Below are 17,691 nucleotides of genomic sequence, written 5' to 3'. Positions count from 1 at the left end.
AAAAAAAAAAAAAAAAAAAAAAAAAAAAACTGAAAATTAAATTGGGAAAGAGATAGGGTGGGGTTGGTACCATGAAAAGGAGGGATATCAGAAGAGAATGTAGAAGGAACACCCATTTTGTCAAAGTGAACTTTCAAAGCTTCAACTACTCTTGCTGGTATAATAACTGTTGAACATCCTGCAACCAAATTTATTTCAGACCAAAGTCAAAACCAAAACGAAACTACATCTAACCAAATTACACCAGTTTGGCAATTTAAGAGTAACAACTCAGAAAACAGTCTGGTTGAGACATCAGTTTCATGCAACGACAACAATTTTGAATACAACCAATACAATAAATAGTAAATTGTCACCACCACCTACCCACCGATATCAAAACAACCTCAAATCATATGATGAGAAAAACAAAGAATAATTTCTATAAAAAAAATGGTAGTTGATATTTTGTGTACAAACTCACCGACTCCTAGATTGGGTAACGGTTAAGAGTTGAAAATGAAATTGTCAGAAAAATCTTTAAAGTTAAGAGTGAGCATCAACAAACCTGGTTAGGTTTACTTACGTGTTGGTATATGATTTTCAACTGTCCATCTAACTCCGAGAATATAATACTATATTTAGAAAAGAAACAAAGCTTTATAGGATTTATATTTTATACTATGTGGTTCGGTTATGGCCTTGGGTATTATTATCAATGATCGAACGGTGACGAAAGAAATATTCACAATATGAATAAATATCTCTAGATTATCTTAGATTATAATCCACTTATTGAAAGACACTAGTGGGGTCTCTTACAAGAAATATCAAAGAGTTAGAATGATTATAACCTAAATAGTTTTTTTTTTTTTTTNTTGTTCCATGTCACTTTACTTTTTTTTTAATTGATATTCTATTAAATATCATAAGAAATTAAATGGCATGAGTGGATGACCCAATAACATATTCCTTGAGAATATTATTTCAATAGTATTATTAATCTATAGAAACCCCGTTATATAATAACATCATTACCTTTAATGAAGCCATAAGTGCCACAGCTTGGTGAAGTGTGGTAGATCTTATAATGTACAAAGGTTTATCTTCTTATAATGTTTCCTAAAGGCATTTATAGTCAACAGTCAATTAACCATATCAAAGACGTTAGAAACAATTAACATATTTGTTTTTTTTTTTTTTTTTTTTTTTTTTTTTTTAATTGAAAGGGAAAGGGAAAGAGAGTACAAATGGGGGACCAAGGAGTTGAGGCAAGATTCTAATTAGAGAGAGTATCTGTCAAACCTATAGCCACACAGTATAATATTATAGAGATAAATTAGGAGATTAATTGGTGACAAGGAATCTATGGAATCTTACTCAGTCAAACGATGTAATAATATAAAAAAAGATTCTTATAATATATCTGTCCTAAATAATTGAGTTTTTGAGCTTTAGATGATTGATACTCAATCAGCTAAACTAACCTAACCTTAACCTTAACCCAACTAATAACCATTCCAGTTAAATCACGTCACAACTCTTTAGTATATTCTTGTAAAAAACTCTAGTTTTAGTTAAATCAATATAAACAAAAACAGTTTTGAGTTAAAATAAAATATATAAGAAGATTATCACAACAGAAAGAATGGAATTTGTGACAAAATCAAAAGTCGATTCCGGAACTACGCAAGTGTAGGATATGAAATCTTATCTCTCTCGACGTCGACGGTCGACCACAGAAAGATTTACAAAGTTCATTAAAAAAAAACTCAAATCTAAAACGAACTCTTAAGTCTAGTGGTTTATTATTATGTGTTATGTTAAGGAACCAATTATGAAATTATTTTTACGACATATCTTAGTAGTTAATACTATCCAAGATTCCAATTTTGTCAATCCCCAAAAAAAAAAATAACAAAGTGGAATCTCAAAGTATTTTGATAAAAATGTTAGACGACGTCATCCTATTTTTATTTAAATTCTTTTCTCATATATGATACGTAACTTGCATGTAAACCACTAAATTTTGTTATATAAAATTAAATTCCCCAAAAAAAAAAACAAACACTTATAACGGAAGAAATAAGCGAAAGAACAATAATGATAAGATTAAATTTTTTAAAAATAACTATTGCTGATTGGCTCTAACCTGATTTCTTGCGTGACTCGACAACAGTTCCATGAGTACGTGGCAAGAACACTCCAGTACCCGACCCGGTCCTTGAACCCAACCCGTCAACGAACACCGCCTTCACGCCTGACCTAGGTCTCTGCTGCTGCTGCTGCTGGTTGTGGTAGTTCCTTGCTTTGTTCCTCATAACGTCATCGTTTCGTTTCTTCTCTTTCTCTTTCTCCTTCTTGATCTTATGGAACTATTTTATACATAAACAAATCAACGTCCAACTCTTTTATTTATTTATAAAAACAATGGAAAAACAACGTCAAGATTTAATCCAGACCGTTAATATTATAACCGACGAAACCTTTTTTTAACAAAAAAAGTAATAATAAGATTCTGAGTAAATTAAATAAATGATGATGAAAAAGAAAAGGTGATGAGCTCACGTTTGCTTGAATAGATCGGATCTGGTCATCGATTAGAGCTTGTTTAGATTGAAAAGGGATCGTGACAGGTTTTGTATCGACCTTCGTCATGATTGTCTCCACCGTCGGAGTTAGCGGCGGTGATGGTTCACGGGAAGGACCAATTGGGCTGCTGTAACCAGAAGCAAATGGTGACCAGAGAGTTGATTGCGGCGAGCCAGAGCCACCACCACCACGAGACTGAATCAAAATTTGATAAGACTTTGAGATTGACAAAACAAAAAAAAAGAAGAGAATCTCGAATCTAAAGAGTAAAAAGGTTAAAAGGAAAAAAAAAGTTAGGGGTTTACCTTTTGATGCTTTTCATCGTCTTGAAGCATATAGGTTGTCATCTGACGAGTCAACTCTGTGATGTACTCGTCGTCGTCTTCGTTCTGTGCCTTTGGTGAATCCGGTTCGCCGGAGACGGAGCTTGTGGTTGGAGTGAAGAACGTTGGCTCAGAAAAGGAGGTAAAAAGATTTGATATGAAATCCATGTCGTTTAGTTCAGTAGATTCCATTTGATTAATCTTGTACAGAACAAACCAACTAAACCGGAAAGACAGAAACAGAGGAAAAAACAGAGCAAATCAAGAAACAGAGAGGAAAAGCAGAGGAAATCAAGAAACAGAGAGAAGGAGAGAGAGAGAGAGAGAGAGAGAGAGAGAGAGAGAGAGAGAGAGAGAGAGAGAGAGAGAGAGAGAGAGAGAGAGAGAGAGAGAGAGAGAGAGAGAGAGAGAGAGAGAGAGAGAGAGAGAGAGAGAGAGAGAGAGAGAGAGAGAGAGAGAGAGAGAGAGAGAGAGAGAGAGAGAGAGAGAGAGAGAGAGAGAGAGAGAGAGAGAGAGAGAGAGAGAGAGAGAGAGAGAGAGAGAGAGAGAGAGAGAGAGAGAGAGAGAGAGAGAGAGAGAGAGAGAGAGAGAGATAGAAGTTTGTGTAAGTGGTGAAGGGTTGAGATTTTATAAAGAAGAAAAGAGAAGACCGTAGAGTACAGATGGACAGCTTAAGGCCGAAGGCGTTACGACAATACCTGCCAATTGTTGTGAGTTTTGCGAACTAACGAGAGAGAGAGATTTTAAGAATTAAGGATTATAAAGAAAAAAAAAAGAATTAAGGATTAAGGAAAGCCTTATAAAGAAGAAATAGATACATAGACATACATATTATNTTTTTTTTTTTTTTTTTTTTTTTTTTTTTTTTTTTTTTTTTTTTTTTTTTTTTTTTTTAACTCAACAACAACTTTATTATTCACCAATGTTATGTGATACAAGTTCTGTTTCCACTAGGTACTCTAGCCAACGCGGTGCATTAGAATAAAATCGGATCTCATTTCTCTGAAAAGAGGTAGTCTCCTGAGCTATCCTGTCTGCAACCGCATTCCCTCCTCGTTTTGTAAACTTGAAAGTTACTTCCTCAAACTGGCGGCATAGGCACTTTATATCTTCTAATAATGTTGCTATCGGGGGTCGCCTTTCATCGCCATTAATCGCTGAAATAAGGTCTTGGGAATCTGATTCAAAGATCACCTTCTTATATTGGAACCGCGCAACCGATACCATCGCCCACCGGAGGGCTTCAGTTTCAACTTCCAAAACGCTCCGTGTTCTTGGTAATGCTCTAGCTCCCATCCATAACACCGACCCTTGATGATCCCTTAGGACCCAACCAACACCACTCCGATCACCTTCCCTAGGCCAAGCTCCATCCATATTACATTTGACCCACTCTAACGGTGGTGGTCTCCACCGAACTTCCAGTGATAGAGCCGAAGGGTTAGGCCTTAATCTACCTGTGTTCTCTTCTCTACCCCTCCACTCCTCAGCATCCTCCTCTACTAACTTGATCAGTCTTTCCACCCCAATGTCTTTCCCATTAAAGCACAACTCATTCCGACTTTTCCATAATCTCCACAACACCCATTGAGATACAGTCGGTTGCGGAGTCTGACTTCTCTGTTCCTTCTGATAATTTAAAAACCAATCCATATTTGCATAGAGAGAATCAGACCATTCGCCCCCCTGAGGGGCTGGGACAGAGGATACCGCCCACACCACTCTAGCATAGGGGCATTGGAAAAACAGGTGGTTCACTGTTTCTGTACAATTTGGGCATCGGATGCATAGAGCTTCCTTAGAAATATGGGGATAAGCCAGATTCCCATTCACAGAGAGACAATTGCTTAAGCACTTCCAGACGAAATGATGAATCTTTGGTGGTGCCTCCAGCTTCCATATCTGTTGATAGAGCGCATCGAGGCTTGGCTGGTCCACTACTTGGGCTCGCCCTCTCTGCCTTATCACCTTTAGTACAACCCAATATCCAGATTTTACACTATATAGTCCCGACTTTGTATAATCCCAAGTATATCCATCCTTTGTCTGGAATCCTCCTGGTCTGATTTCCTCAATACATTGCTTATCTTCGTTCTCAAAAGCTAAGGATAGGAGATCCCTATTCCACTCTCTCCCATCAGGGCCGAGGAGATCTTTCACAGTCACTAATTGGGCGACAGAACTTTGAAACCCAGGAGGGATTTGCTTTACTCTTGATAATCCTCTCGCCGGTTTGGATTGGAGCCATTGATGTTGCCAGATATTTATTTCCTTGCCATTTCCCACCACAGCCCTAGCTCCCTGCCTCAACAGCTCTTGGGCTGCCTGGAGACTTCTCCAAGCATACGAAGGGCGATATCCCAGGGGAGCAGTCAGAGGATCTGACTTTCTAAAGTAACGACTTTTGAAAACTCTTGCCACAAGGGATTCCTTCTGGGTTATGATCCGCCATAGTTGTTTCCCTAACAGGGCATCATTAAAAGCCTCTATATCCCTAAACTCTATCCCCCCTCTGCTTTTGGCCTGGTCAGCTCTTCCCATGCTCGCCAATGCATTCCTCTGGAATCTTTCTTATTTTTCCACCAAAAATCAGCCATAACCGAGACAAGTTGATGACACACAGTTACTGGAAGTTTAAAACACGTCATCGTATAGGTCGGTAAAGCCATAACCACTGCTTTTAAAAGGACTTCTTTTCCCCCTTGGGATAGAAACATTGTTTGCCACCCATTAACTCGTTGATTCAACCTTTCCTTCAAATAGCTTAGTATGGTGACCTTGGATCCTTTAAAAGCTTCTGGTAAGCCCAGGTAGATTCCTTCCCCTCCTTCTTTACTTATTCCTAATTTATGCTTGATCTCTCCTCTAGTTTCCTCAGGAATAAGCTTCCCAAAATAGATACTGGATTTCTGATAGTTCACTCGCTGACCCGAAGCCAGGCTGTATTCCTCAATTATCCGAACCATCTGATTTATCTCCTCCTCCTCCTTCCTACAGTAGAATAAGCTATCATCTGCAAAGAGTAAATGGGAGATAGATGGAGCCCCTGATGCAATCTTTAACCCAGTAATCTTTCCTTCCTCTTCCGCCTTGTTTAGCATCCTCACCAACATTTCTGTGCAGATCACAAAGAGGTACGGAGATAGGGGATCCCCCTGTCTCAGCCCTCTCGTTGGTTGAATATCTCTATACGGTACACCATTAATCAGCACCTGATATTCTACAGTTTTCACGCACTCCATGACCAACCTGATCCAGCTCCCTGAGAAGCCCAAATAGGTCATAGCGTTTCCAAGGAAAGACCATTCCACACGGTCATAGGCCTTGGAAATGTCGGTTTTAATGGCTATGAAGTTCTCCGCACACTTATTTCTGGAGCTGAGAGCATGTAACATCTCATGTGCGATCAGAATATTATCCGAGATAAGCCGCCCTTTCACAAATGCAGCCTGTGTCTCAGAGATAATATTGGGGAGGATCCGCTTAAGTCTCGATGCCAACAGCTTACTAACAATCTTATAGACCACATTGCATAAGCTAATGGGTCTAAAGTCCTGGAGCTTTGAAGCCTTCATTTTTTTGGGAATCAAACAGATGTTTGTTCTGTTTATTTCTTCCTCTAACCTTCCAGTTCTCATGAAGCTTCTTACCATCTCCGTAATGTCCTCTCCAACTCTCTCCCAGAACTGCTGAAAGAAAAAACCTGTAAGACCATCAGGGCCAGGACACTTATTTGGATTGATCTCAAACACTGCTTCTTTCACTTCCTCCAGGGAAACTTCAGCTGACAGCATTTCATTCATTTCGGTAGAGACAGTGTTTGTGCCTTGTTCCATCTCTTGGAGCCTATATCCAACATCTTCAGAGGTATATAGCATCTTGAAGTAACTTTCCGCTACTCTGCCTAAGTCTTCCTCCGCAAACCACTCAATCCCATCCTTATCCTCAAGTACCTGAATGCGGTTCTGAGCTCGACGGTTTTTTGTTGCTGCGTGGAAAAACTTAGTGTTCTTATCACCATTATTCAACCAGATGAATCTGCTCTTTTGCTGCCAAAACTTCTCTTCCTGCACATACTCCTTATTGAGCTCACTTTTCAATCGTCTGACCTCTTCTATACTAAAAGGACTCTGTTGTGTGGCCCGATCAATTCTGCTATGAAGCTCTTGGATTCTTAATGAAGAGTTTGGCTTATTCCTTCTCTTCCATCCTGAGATTTCCTTCCTGCAGCGCGTCAGCTTCTCAACCAAAGAATTTGATTGTTTTACTTTTTCCGACTCCCAAGTTTCCTTCATAAAGTCGCAGAAGCCTTCTCTTTGAACCCATCTCTGATCATACTTGAAACCGACCCATCTTCTCCACTTTTCCCCCATCAGAGTGGTTATAAGTGGACTGTGATCAGAACTAACCTTCTTGAGGTACACAGCCTGTGCTTCCGGAAACAATTCCATCCATTCTTGATTTGCCACTGTCCTATCCAGGCGACATTGTACAAGTTCTTCATTTCTATTCCCAAACCACGAGAACTGGTAGCCTTTGTGTCTTACTTCCCAGAGTCCACAAGCTGACAACATTTGTTGAAACTCAACACATGTTGCCATCGATCTGACTGGACCTCCCTTCTTTTCCGACGGATCCACCAATTCATTGAAATCCCCTGTCATCATCCAAGGACCCCGTCTTTCGATGCCAATCCTCGTTAATCTCTCCCACACTTTCCCTCTCTCTCCTCGGACTGGATCCCCGTAGATACAAGAGAGAAAGAACTCCTTATCTTGCCATTTGACTTGTACATCTATCGTTCTCTTATCCGAATGCAAAACTTTGATATGCACTTCCTCTTTCCACATCAGAGCTAATCCCCCACTCTTTCCCAACGGCTCTACCGTATGTAGATCGTGATAGCCCAGGTGACCCACAACATTCTCCAAGTAACTTCTTTTATTCTTGGTCTCACAGAGGAATATTACCTCTGGGAAATACTGACCACATATTTCCCTCAGGTGTCGAACTGTAGGGGTATTCCCCACCCCCTGACAGTTCCAACTCAATATTCTCATATTGATTTTGAAGGGTTGGAATTACCCATCAACCCTTCTTTTCCAAATTGACCACTAGCACCATCAGACACATGGTCTGAAGAGTTCCTATGGTTTGCTGTAACCGACAAGACCGAATGATTGGAGCCTTGGTAAGCTCCGTTCCCATCCAGATTCGTAGAACCTCCTCTTTCGCGAGTGTGAAAACTCTTCTGAGGGAGCTGGGGTTCCAACCTATCAAAAACCGACGGAGAAAGCTTTTCCTCCCTTTGAGAAGAGTTAGACCCAGATTTTGACAATTTCCTCTTCTCACCACTATTGGAATTCTCTCCACTTTGTCCAAGTCTCTCAAAAACCGAGGGAGACTGACACTCTTACTTAGCTAACCCCAGTCTCGCTCTTTTAACTTGTTTTTCTCCACTTCCACTTTGGCGTCTTCTTTTTAAAAGCAACATCGTCTGCTCTCCCTGGGAACATAGGTCTCCCGCCTTTGCAGAGCTCTCCTCTAATCTTTTTTTTGGTCTCCATTCTACCGAATTAGTAGCCCCCTGTGCTTTACTTCCTCGCTGCCTCTTTGCCCCTTCAGATGGCCATTGGAGTCGCTCTTTAACCCCGGTCGTCTTTGATATAGGTTCAGAGGGTGATGGCAGACTCTTCTTCCCCGGGTTTCCTGACCGTTCCTTAACTCCTTCCTCTACATCTTCCACCACTTTCCCTTTACCCTTGGCATTTGCCTTATACATTGTAGACCTCGCTGTCGGGCGACCTTTTCTTGCTGTACCCTTTCCATTTCCCCCCATCAAATCGTTGATTTGGAAAGGGCAAATGGACCTTTCATGGGTCAACCTCTTACACAGCAAGCACACCTTCAGTAACTTCTCATAAGTCAGCTCCACGGGCACTCTCTCCCCTGATGCAAAGTTCGCTACTTTACAGAACTGCAGTGGTTCATCAGCTTTCACCCATGTTCGTTCTCTCACATACTCTAAGGAGTTGGAATTTTTGGCATGAAGCTCCACAGCGTCCACTTTCCCTAGAGGTCTGATAATACTTTCCACTGTTTGTCTCTTTAGGAGGTGAATGGGAATGCCTTTGATGCGTATCCAAAAAAGAATCTTGTTCAGATAGTCTGGGTCTGGATTAGGCTTCCACTGGTCCAGGGACACGATCCATCCATTGACAAACCACGGGCCCCGAAACAGAACATGATAGAGATCTGCTTCTGTCTCGAAAATGAACTGAACCTTATCTTCACTCACTCCCCTCCCACGGACTCTATCATCCATTCCCCGGATAGCCGGGAGAGCTTTGACCAAACCTCCTACTTTGTGAACTGTCGGGTTCAAACATCTAACCACCACACTCATTGAGTTTTCTTCAATTAAATCTTCATTTGCCAGATCTGGAATGTTCACCGTCTCCCCTTCACCCAATAGATCTAGCTCGCGAAGTTCCTCCATAAGTGACTTCTCCTTCTTCTTGCGGGGCCGATTCATCTTTCCGTCCTCACAGATCTAATCTATGTGGTACTTCTCTGAAACTTACAGCCCACCACCCCCAGGAGAGGACACTCTACGACACGGCCAAGAACTGAGATCGAAATTTTCTTACCGACTGATTCTCTAGGGTTTCACTCAGAATAGATCTGCGATTCGCCGTTGAGAAGTTCTCTGTGCGAAAACCCTAGCCATCCCAATAGTATCCATCATAGCTTTTAGAAGCAAATCATTTATCTTTCCTTTTTGGGTCACAATTGCAATTCTTTTTTTTCTTTTATGTTGAATGAATACATTTATTTATGACGAACCTTTTTTAGGTGAATTTTGTTTTCAAAACAAAAAAAAATCTCTAAAAGCAATGTATTCAACATAATATTGATTTTTTTGGTCCATTTATAGTTTGAATTAGTATGTGACTACTCTATAAAGTAATAATGTTATTTAGTCATGATTTTTAATTAACCTTTTCGGAGTTTTTTTTTGTTTTCTAAATATTTTTCAAGTAACGATTTTTTTCTTTCTCAGTATTGGATGTATGCCCAACTAATTTTACTGATAAACAAAAATTTAAAGATTATTTTTTGTAGCTAAAACTACATGGGTCTGAAATCTGAAGCCTAAGAATCGAAATGACCCAACAACAACAAAGTTGTTCTCAATCTATCATTTAAGCAGATGAATTACCACAACAATATATAAATGTAGATAAAATCAACTAAATTAAAATACGTTACAAAATAGTTATCATTAAATAGACTGGAAATATATTAAGATCATCGTTTTCTAATGAAATTAAACTAGCGAAGGATTTTTTCAAAACAAATTACGCACTATAACTTCTAGTATAAGTTATGTGTTGTGTATGCCATCAAACTCTGTTACTCTGGTAGCTAAAAATGCCTATAACATATTAACATATTAACTTATATAAAATATGATTCTTCTACTAACTTCTAACTTCTAACTGATTAATGAAGATCTGCGCGCGAACCATAACCAGATCGTGACCAAATTAAGATTCCATCAATCCATCATCAACCATGATCGTAAAGTTTAAACAATACTATATGATTTTATATCTAAGACCGCCTTATTGATTATTTTTGCAAATGTGTAACTCTCGCTCCGGAAAATATTATAATAGAAACAGACTCTCGATTTATAATATATATAGATATATATATAATTTTTGTTTTGTAAAGTTTATAATTTTAATAATATATAACTATTACTTTATATAATATATATAGGGAAAAAACCCAAAAAATACGTCATCTAATTTTTTCTTGGCCGTTTAATTCCTATACTTATTAAATTTCCCAAAAAATACTTCGCTTAATTTCCGGTGTCTTTAAAAACCTTCATTTTATTAATAACGGTAGATTCATACTTACGACATAACGACTGTTAATTCTAATGACAGAAATGTTAACCACGGTTATACTATAACCCCACGTGGTTAATTAGAGGGAACTAAAGACACTGTTGTCCTCTTGTTTATCCCCTAAATCAATTTCAAGTTTTAGAACCCTAGAACCCTAAAAAAATCAGAAAATCAAATTTGGTTTGAGAGAATGGTGAGCAAAAGTTCAGGGTATGATGTGAATTTGAGCCAGAGATGGATTTTCTGAATTTGATTTTCTGAATTTTCTAGGGTTCTAGGATTCTAAAACTCGAAATCGATTTGGGGGAATAAGAAAAAAGCAACATTATCTTTAGTTCCTTCTAATTAACCATGTGAGGTTATATTTTAATCCTAGTTAACATTTCTGTTATTAGAGTTAATAATCGTTATGTCATAAGTATAAATCTACTGTTATTAATAAAATGAAGGTTTTTAAAGACAACAGAAATTAAACCAGATATTTTTTGGAAATTTAATAATTAAAGGAATTAAACGGCAAAAAAATATATTAGAAGGCGTATTTATAGCTCTTACGAGTCACAAGCTAGTGATACGGAGTATAACTTGTTGGTTTAGGTGATATTTTTTGTGGGATTATTGTGGATTAAGTCAACAAATGCAACTTGGGGGATGAGTGATTCGGAGACAAAACATACATGTTTCTTTCTTTATATGCGATGTTTTTCTGAGTAACAAAGAAGGGGAAGGTTGGTGTTGGTTCACCTATTAAGAACTTAAGATCTGACCAAACTTGAGTACTTTTTTCTTTGGAATAACGGTATAAATACTAAAAATAGTCCCTACCACTAATTGCATTTAGCAATTCACATTTTAAGTATTGAATTGTGTATTTGAATTTGCAACGTTTTAGTCGCCATTAATTATTTTTATTACAAGAAAGTAGGTCTTATATCCCTTTATAGCAAAGCCTTTATCTAACAACCATTAACACATAGATATGTAGGGCTTTTGATTGTGGGATAATCAAACTTCTAACGCTGACATCTATGGATCAGTTGTAAAAATAATATAATCATTTTTCAGGCACATCCGTAAAATACATTATCAAAGTTTTGTTTGTGAAGTTTCCAATCTACATTTTCAGCTAATACGAAGAACATATGTTTCAAATTATATAGTTTGTTATGTGATTTGAAACCAAAAATGTCGTTGTAGTATAGTGGTAAGTATTCCCGCCTGTCACGCGGGTGACCCGGGTTCGATCCCCGGCAACGGCGTCTATTTTTATATTTGTTTTGCCTTGTAGCTAAACGTTGTCGTTCTGTGCCATTCAACCGTCTTGCCGTTTTCCTTCCCTTGAGACGGCAAGCAAACCATCTCTCGCCGCAATTAGAATACAACGAGCATGTGCATATGACGTATAGATTACAACTTTTGTCTTAATCTAATCTAATTAAGTCACTTGGTCAACCTTTTTTTTCAAGATTCAATCGAACTGAAGACAATTAATTACTTCTTCTTCTTCTTTATGTTAAAAGATTAAATTTTGTCGAGTTTCAAGATTCGATCTATCACTTTTCCATGGCTAGAGAAAACCCATTGATGAGTTTCTCCTTCAGTTTCAGATACCTCTGTCACTTTTCTCTCCTCCTCTCTCTCTTCTCATTCGTCTCTTTTCTCTTCAGACACAACACATCACTCTGTTCTTGTCCTTACGACCACAACCCCAACGCTCACACATTCGTTGATCATCATCACCATGACAACGAAACCATTGATCTTCTTCCCTTCTCTTCAGCTTGGAACCACCTCACATTCCCGTCTAAACCAAAGAAGACTCTAAAGATCGCTGTGGTGGTTAAAAAATGGCCAAGGAGATCGCAAGCCGGTGGACTCGAGAGACACGCGCTTACGCTGCACCTAGCGCTAGCCAAACGTGGTCACGAGGTTCATGTTTTCACCGCTGCTTCTCCGTCGTTCCCTGAATACCAACTGGAAAATCTACGGTTTCATCTCTCTGAACCCACCGCTGCTGGATATCTCGATCAAGCTTCCGTTTCGCAACAGCTTCAGGTAAACAGAAGGAATTGAAATAATGTTTCCGTGGTTGAACTGCGTTTTCTCCAATTTGCGTTTGATAGCGCAAATGCGGAAGTTCATACATTAATAATACATACACTTTGCCTACAAAAGAAAAAAAATAGCGATATAATAGCGTCTATTGCAGATTCAACTAGTCAAATATGTTACTATCACACTTAAAATTTGTTTGCGTCAAACCTCTTCATCTTCATATTCAAGAAAATATATATATTGTTAATCAAAATCTAGCTGAGATTTAAATTTTGTATAACTAGTGGTCCTAGCTAGTGGTTAATACTCAATTGTCATGAGTAGTAACTATTACTACTCTCTTCCTAATATAAACAGTGTTGACATTTTGCTATAACATACTAAAATATTTTTACAAAAAATGTTAATTCTAAAAACTGTGTATAATTAACATGTTTTACAAAAGAATGGAGTGGCTTAATATATTTTAGTCAATAGTCAATTTGTATAATTAATATATATTATTTAGTCAATTTGTTTAGGGTAAGGCTTATAATCATTAGTCAATTAGATGACGCAATTTTTTCTCCGGAATACGCAGACACAGAACGCGAGTGGAAGACCATTTGACGTGATCCACACGGAGAGTGTCGGGCTTCTCCACACAAGAGCCAAGAATCTCCCAAACGTGGTCGCGTCTTGGCATGGGATCGCTTACGAGACTTTTCACTCCGACATCATCCAAGAACTCCTCCGTCAAGCAGATATCGCCGCCGCCGCCGCTGCTGCCGGAGCCGAAGAAGAACATCCACCGCCTTCCTCTCCGGCTCTGACGGAGCGAGCGAAACGAGTCGTCGAAGAAGTCAAATTCTTCCAACGTTACGCTCACCACGTGGCAACTAGCGATCACTGCGGTGACGTACTCAAGAGGATCTACATGATCCCCGAGGAACGCGTCCACATCATCTTAAACGGCGTTGACGAGAGCGTTTTTACACCTGACGTTACGAAACGCGAGAGCTTCAGAGAGAAATTTAACGTTAGAAGCGGCGGCAAGAACAAAAAAGATCCTTTGGTTATTGGAATTGCGGGGAGGTTAGTGAGAGATAAAGGTCATCCTTTGATGTTCTCAGCTTTGAAACGTGTGTTTGAAGAAAACAAGAAGGCACGTGAAAACGTTGTCGTTTTAGTAGCTGGAGATGGTCCATGGGGAAGCAGATATAGAAACCTCGGGTCTAATGTGATCGTTCTTGGACCATTGGATCAAGAAAAGCTAGCGGGATTCTACAACGCGATCGATGTGTTTGTGAACCCGACGCTTCGAGCTCAAGGGCTAGATCACACTCTCTTGGAAGCCATGGTTTCAGGGAAACCGGTCTTAGCCACGAAGCTAGCGAGCATCACTGGTTCAGTAGTCGTCGGTCCACATTTGGGATATACTTTCTCACCGAACGTTGAGTCTCTCGTGGAGGCGATTTCGCGGGTTGTTAGCGACGGAACAGAGGAATTGCAGAGGAAAGGCAATGAAGCGCGTGAACGGTCCTTGAGGCTTTTCACGGCGTCTAAAATGGCTGATGCGTATGAAAGGTTTTTTCTTTGCATTTCTGATAAGAGCTTTTGTACAATACAAGCTTAAAACACTTGAGCTATAACACTAATATAGTCAAAACTAATCATGGGTTTGCATTGTTTGTTTTCATGTCTAGTTAGTTTCATAAAGTCTTTGTGTTTGGTAAAAACGCTTTTGAAGGACATGAGACAGACGAAAAGCAGAGTAGATACTGATACAGTTGATTAGAACAAGTACTAGACAAATTTTATTAGGAGATTTCTTTGATATTATTATTTAATCTTTGAAATCTCCTAAACAACTTTTGTTTTACTGCATACACTTATATTATACAAAGTCTTGGTTCAGTAGATATTAGTACTTGGCTTGAGCTTCATGGGTTTCTGGAGAGATTTACAAAGAAACTACCGGAAGTGGTTCTTTAGTAATAAAGGGAACCTTGCCACCAGTTTCCTCTTGAAACATCTTGTGAGTTCTGTCCATTAGCATCGTCTTCTCCGTTTCTTCTACGCTCATTTTTGGCCTGAGAGATGTTTTTTTCTAATCAGTCAAGTCCTTTTTTTTTGGAAGTGATTAATAAAATAGACATAAGTTAAAATGACTTACTGCAGGGTAAGTTTGGTTGGTGGTGGATCGAGAGTATACGTCTTGACCACCGTAGTAAAGAGAAGAGCTTAGATGACATGGCTCAACTCTATCTTCTCCAGTCGAAGATTCTCTACGTTGAGCTGTATTATAAAAAAAAAAAAAATCTTCATTAGAAAAACAGAAAGCCATTTCTTGATTCAAGAAAAGCAGAGTTTTGAGACTAAGTGACTAAAGAAGAAGAAGAAAGTTGCATAAAGATTGTTTTTTCTCACTAACCTTGTGAGTCATGTTTGGAATTTGAACCATCTCTAGCAACACCCTGAGAAGTCACATCAAGAAACCAAAGATTAATCCCCAAGAATCAATTAATCAGTCAGGAAACAAAACTTGAAGAAAAGGAATGTAATAAAACCTTGGATGGATGAGGGAATATGGAGGAGAAGATGCCAGAGGAAGAAGATGGCGGCGAAGGATCTTTGGAGCCGAAGAGTTCGGCGGTGAAAGAGGAAGAAGTTGATGATCCGACTCGTCCTTTACCGTCCATTGAATAACTTTTAAAACTCACACTCTAATCTGTAAGAGACTTAGAATGAAGAAGTAGGTAAGTTGTCTAAGTTGTGTGTAATTACAATAAGATCTCAATGGGGCTATATATATACATAATCCTACAAGGGATGATGTTGTGGAGATAGTGGAGCCATCATCATCATCATCCCTCAAGGAAAAGATGTTTATTATGGGTATGTTCTCTCTTCTTGCTGCTGAAAAGATTATTGCTACTTTTCCCATTGAAAAAAAACAAAATCTCAGTTATATTTATTTTATTTTCATTGTTAGAGAAATTTAGAAGCTTCGCTATCGTTTTTCTTTGCCATTTCTATTGGTTAGTGTTTATTTGTTTTTTGAACTTTGTAACGATTTATTTCAGTTTTTTTTTTCCCTCGATATTTTTTTGGTAGTGAAACCTAATTAAAGACAAATTTGGATTCTTTCTCTATTCCGGATAGAGACACAAACAGTGAGATTCTTGAAAGGCTTCAATGTTCAATGTCTCTCTTAACATAACCAAAAGAGATATCCTTAGAGGATAAGTCCGGCGTCGGATCTCAGGTCGGACCAATGATAAGTTGCCACGTGTTATTCCGAGGATAAGTTGCCGACCTTTCTTGGTCACATAGAGCCAAAGTGGAAAAGAGAACCGAAGAAGAACTTGGAGCTTCTTTTAGATCGCACGCATGTTCATATGATATCCATATTTTAGATCTAATATTGTTTCCTTTATTTTTTTAATTGATATGAAGTTATATTGGTTAAATAATAATATAACTTCATATCCATAATTTTTTTTTTTTACAAGAAAAGAACATTTGATCAAAGACGAGAAGATGAGGTCCACAAAAATTCTCCACTTGCTCAAGTCTATTCCTTTTCTTCCTCTTTATCTTCGAGACTCACACAGTAATCATTAACTGTAGAAAAAATATAATGAAAAATATCTTAAAACCTTTTTAACAATAAAAGTGGATTATTAATGTAATTTGTTTTAGTTTCATCACTTCATGCATATTAAATTTTAGTGATCGTCTTTTCTCTTTTGTAGATCAACCCAAATTAAGGCCTATAAGTGTCAGTTTCAATAAGCATATAATCTTAAGTTGATTCGGATAAACCAAAATGTCTTAGCTTAAAACCGCAAAAAAACATACTACAGTATAAAAGTTTTGAATTACTTCAGTTGATTATAATCTGTTACATATTCTAATTATTATTACACAATAATAACATCAAAATTACAATGTGACAGAAATGGGAAAACTAGTGTGAAAGCTTGGTGTTATTTTCTTTATTAACAAAAAAAAAACAAAATTGTGAAAGAACTGGATGTCTTACTCGCAAAGTATCACGTGATGATGATACACGTTCTTTACACGTTGTTCGGAAGAGATATTCGATCCGGGGGAATAAAACTCAAAAACTATATCTCATCATATAATATATTAAATTGGAGACCAAAAATACTAGCCGCCTTTGACAAATTTGGTACATACAATATGGTCCTTTCGCGTATATTTCAAAAGCACTCATAAATATTTTGGAAATTTATGCATGTATCTACTCCGGGATGTACAGACAAACATGCAATGCCGGAGAACTGTTGTCCATTTTAGATAAGAGATAGTTTCTCATGTGAGAGATTCTTCTCATTGGTCCCTATTTTACTTAACAGAAGTCAATAACATATATTGTATATGTCAGTATGTGTGTATGTATTATGTTATTATGTATCATGTGTATGTGGATATATGTAATGTATGAAGAATGAAGGTCTCTTTTTTTTTTGTCAAACGTATGATGGTCTCTATGTGTGTTTTTTTTTTCGACGTATATGTTATTTACTTATGTGTAAAGTACACTATACGCCTTTTGTTTTTACTTTTTTAAAATTTTGAAATTGTGTAAAGTACAATATACGCCTTTTGTTTTTAAATTTTTTGAAATGTCAATAAAAACCATAAAAGTTACCCGTTACAAATTAAATTTATGATTACGGTACAATTTATCGGTTTCCAACATTTTTTGCTTATTACAGATTACATTAATTAGATATGTTTCAAAAACTTGACGTCTCTACAAAAAAAAAAAAAAAAAAAAAAAAAAAAAAAAAAAAAAAAAAAAAAAAAAT

At 37.9% G+C, this 17,691-nt stretch overlaps 4 protein-coding genes and 1 non-coding gene across 5 annotated transcripts in view; 2 read left to right on the top strand and 3 right to left on the bottom strand.

Annotated features, from left to right (window-relative positions):
* Positions 1-3,247, bottom strand: part of LOC104762034 — a 4,623-nt gene extending 1,376 nt beyond the window's left edge. Inside the window, exons 1-4 of the mRNA XM_010485241.1 lie at positions 2,877-3,247; positions 2,548-2,766; positions 2,132-2,354; positions 71-178 (exon numbers count right to left, since the gene is read on the bottom strand). Of these exons, the coding sequence (XP_010483543.1) occupies positions 71-178; positions 2,132-2,354; positions 2,548-2,766; positions 2,877-3,086 (760 nt within the window). The 5' untranslated portion in view covers positions 3,087-3,247. The remainder of the gene's footprint in view (positions 1-70; positions 179-2,131; positions 2,355-2,547; positions 2,767-2,876) is intronic.
* LOC104763574 lies at positions 3,807-9,429 on the bottom strand. Its single transcript, XM_019240117.1, has 4 exons — positions 8,321-9,429; positions 7,980-8,248; positions 5,522-7,905; positions 3,807-5,453 (listed from the first exon to the last, which is right to left on the bottom strand). Exons 1-4 carry the CDS (start codon positions 9,427-9,429, stop codon positions 3,807-3,809), a joined length of 5,409 nt encoding a protein of 1,802 aa, XP_019095662.1.
* On the top strand, positions 12,004-12,075 carry TRNAD-GUC. The gene has a single exon. It is a non-coding gene; the product is annotated as a tRNA-Asp (tRNA).
* On the top strand, positions 12,266-14,834 carry LOC104762030 (D-inositol 3-phosphate glycosyltransferase-like). The gene is made up of 2 exons (XM_010485239.2): positions 12,266-12,871; positions 13,452-14,834. Exons 1-2 carry the CDS (start codon positions 12,380-12,382, stop codon positions 14,484-14,486), a joined length of 1,527 nt encoding a protein of 508 aa, XP_010483541.1. The 5' UTR covers positions 12,266-12,379; the 3' UTR covers positions 14,487-14,834.
* On the bottom strand, positions 14,718-15,897 carry LOC104762033. The gene is made up of 4 exons (XM_010485240.2): positions 15,421-15,897; positions 15,285-15,327; positions 15,027-15,148; positions 14,718-14,943 (listed from the first exon to the last, which is right to left on the bottom strand). Exons 1-4 carry the CDS (start codon positions 15,550-15,552, stop codon positions 14,842-14,844), a joined length of 399 nt encoding a protein of 132 aa, XP_010483542.1. The 5' UTR covers positions 15,553-15,897; the 3' UTR covers positions 14,718-14,841.

Source organism: Camelina sativa, chromosome 18 (genome assembly GCF_000633955.1).
Source record: "Camelina sativa cultivar DH55 chromosome 18, Cs, whole genome shotgun sequence".
NCBI lineage: Eukaryota > Viridiplantae > Streptophyta > Magnoliopsida > Brassicales > Brassicaceae > Camelina > Camelina sativa.
The sequence above is the reverse complement of the archived record's forward strand: the minus strand, read 5'-3'. Positions and strand labels throughout refer to the sequence as shown.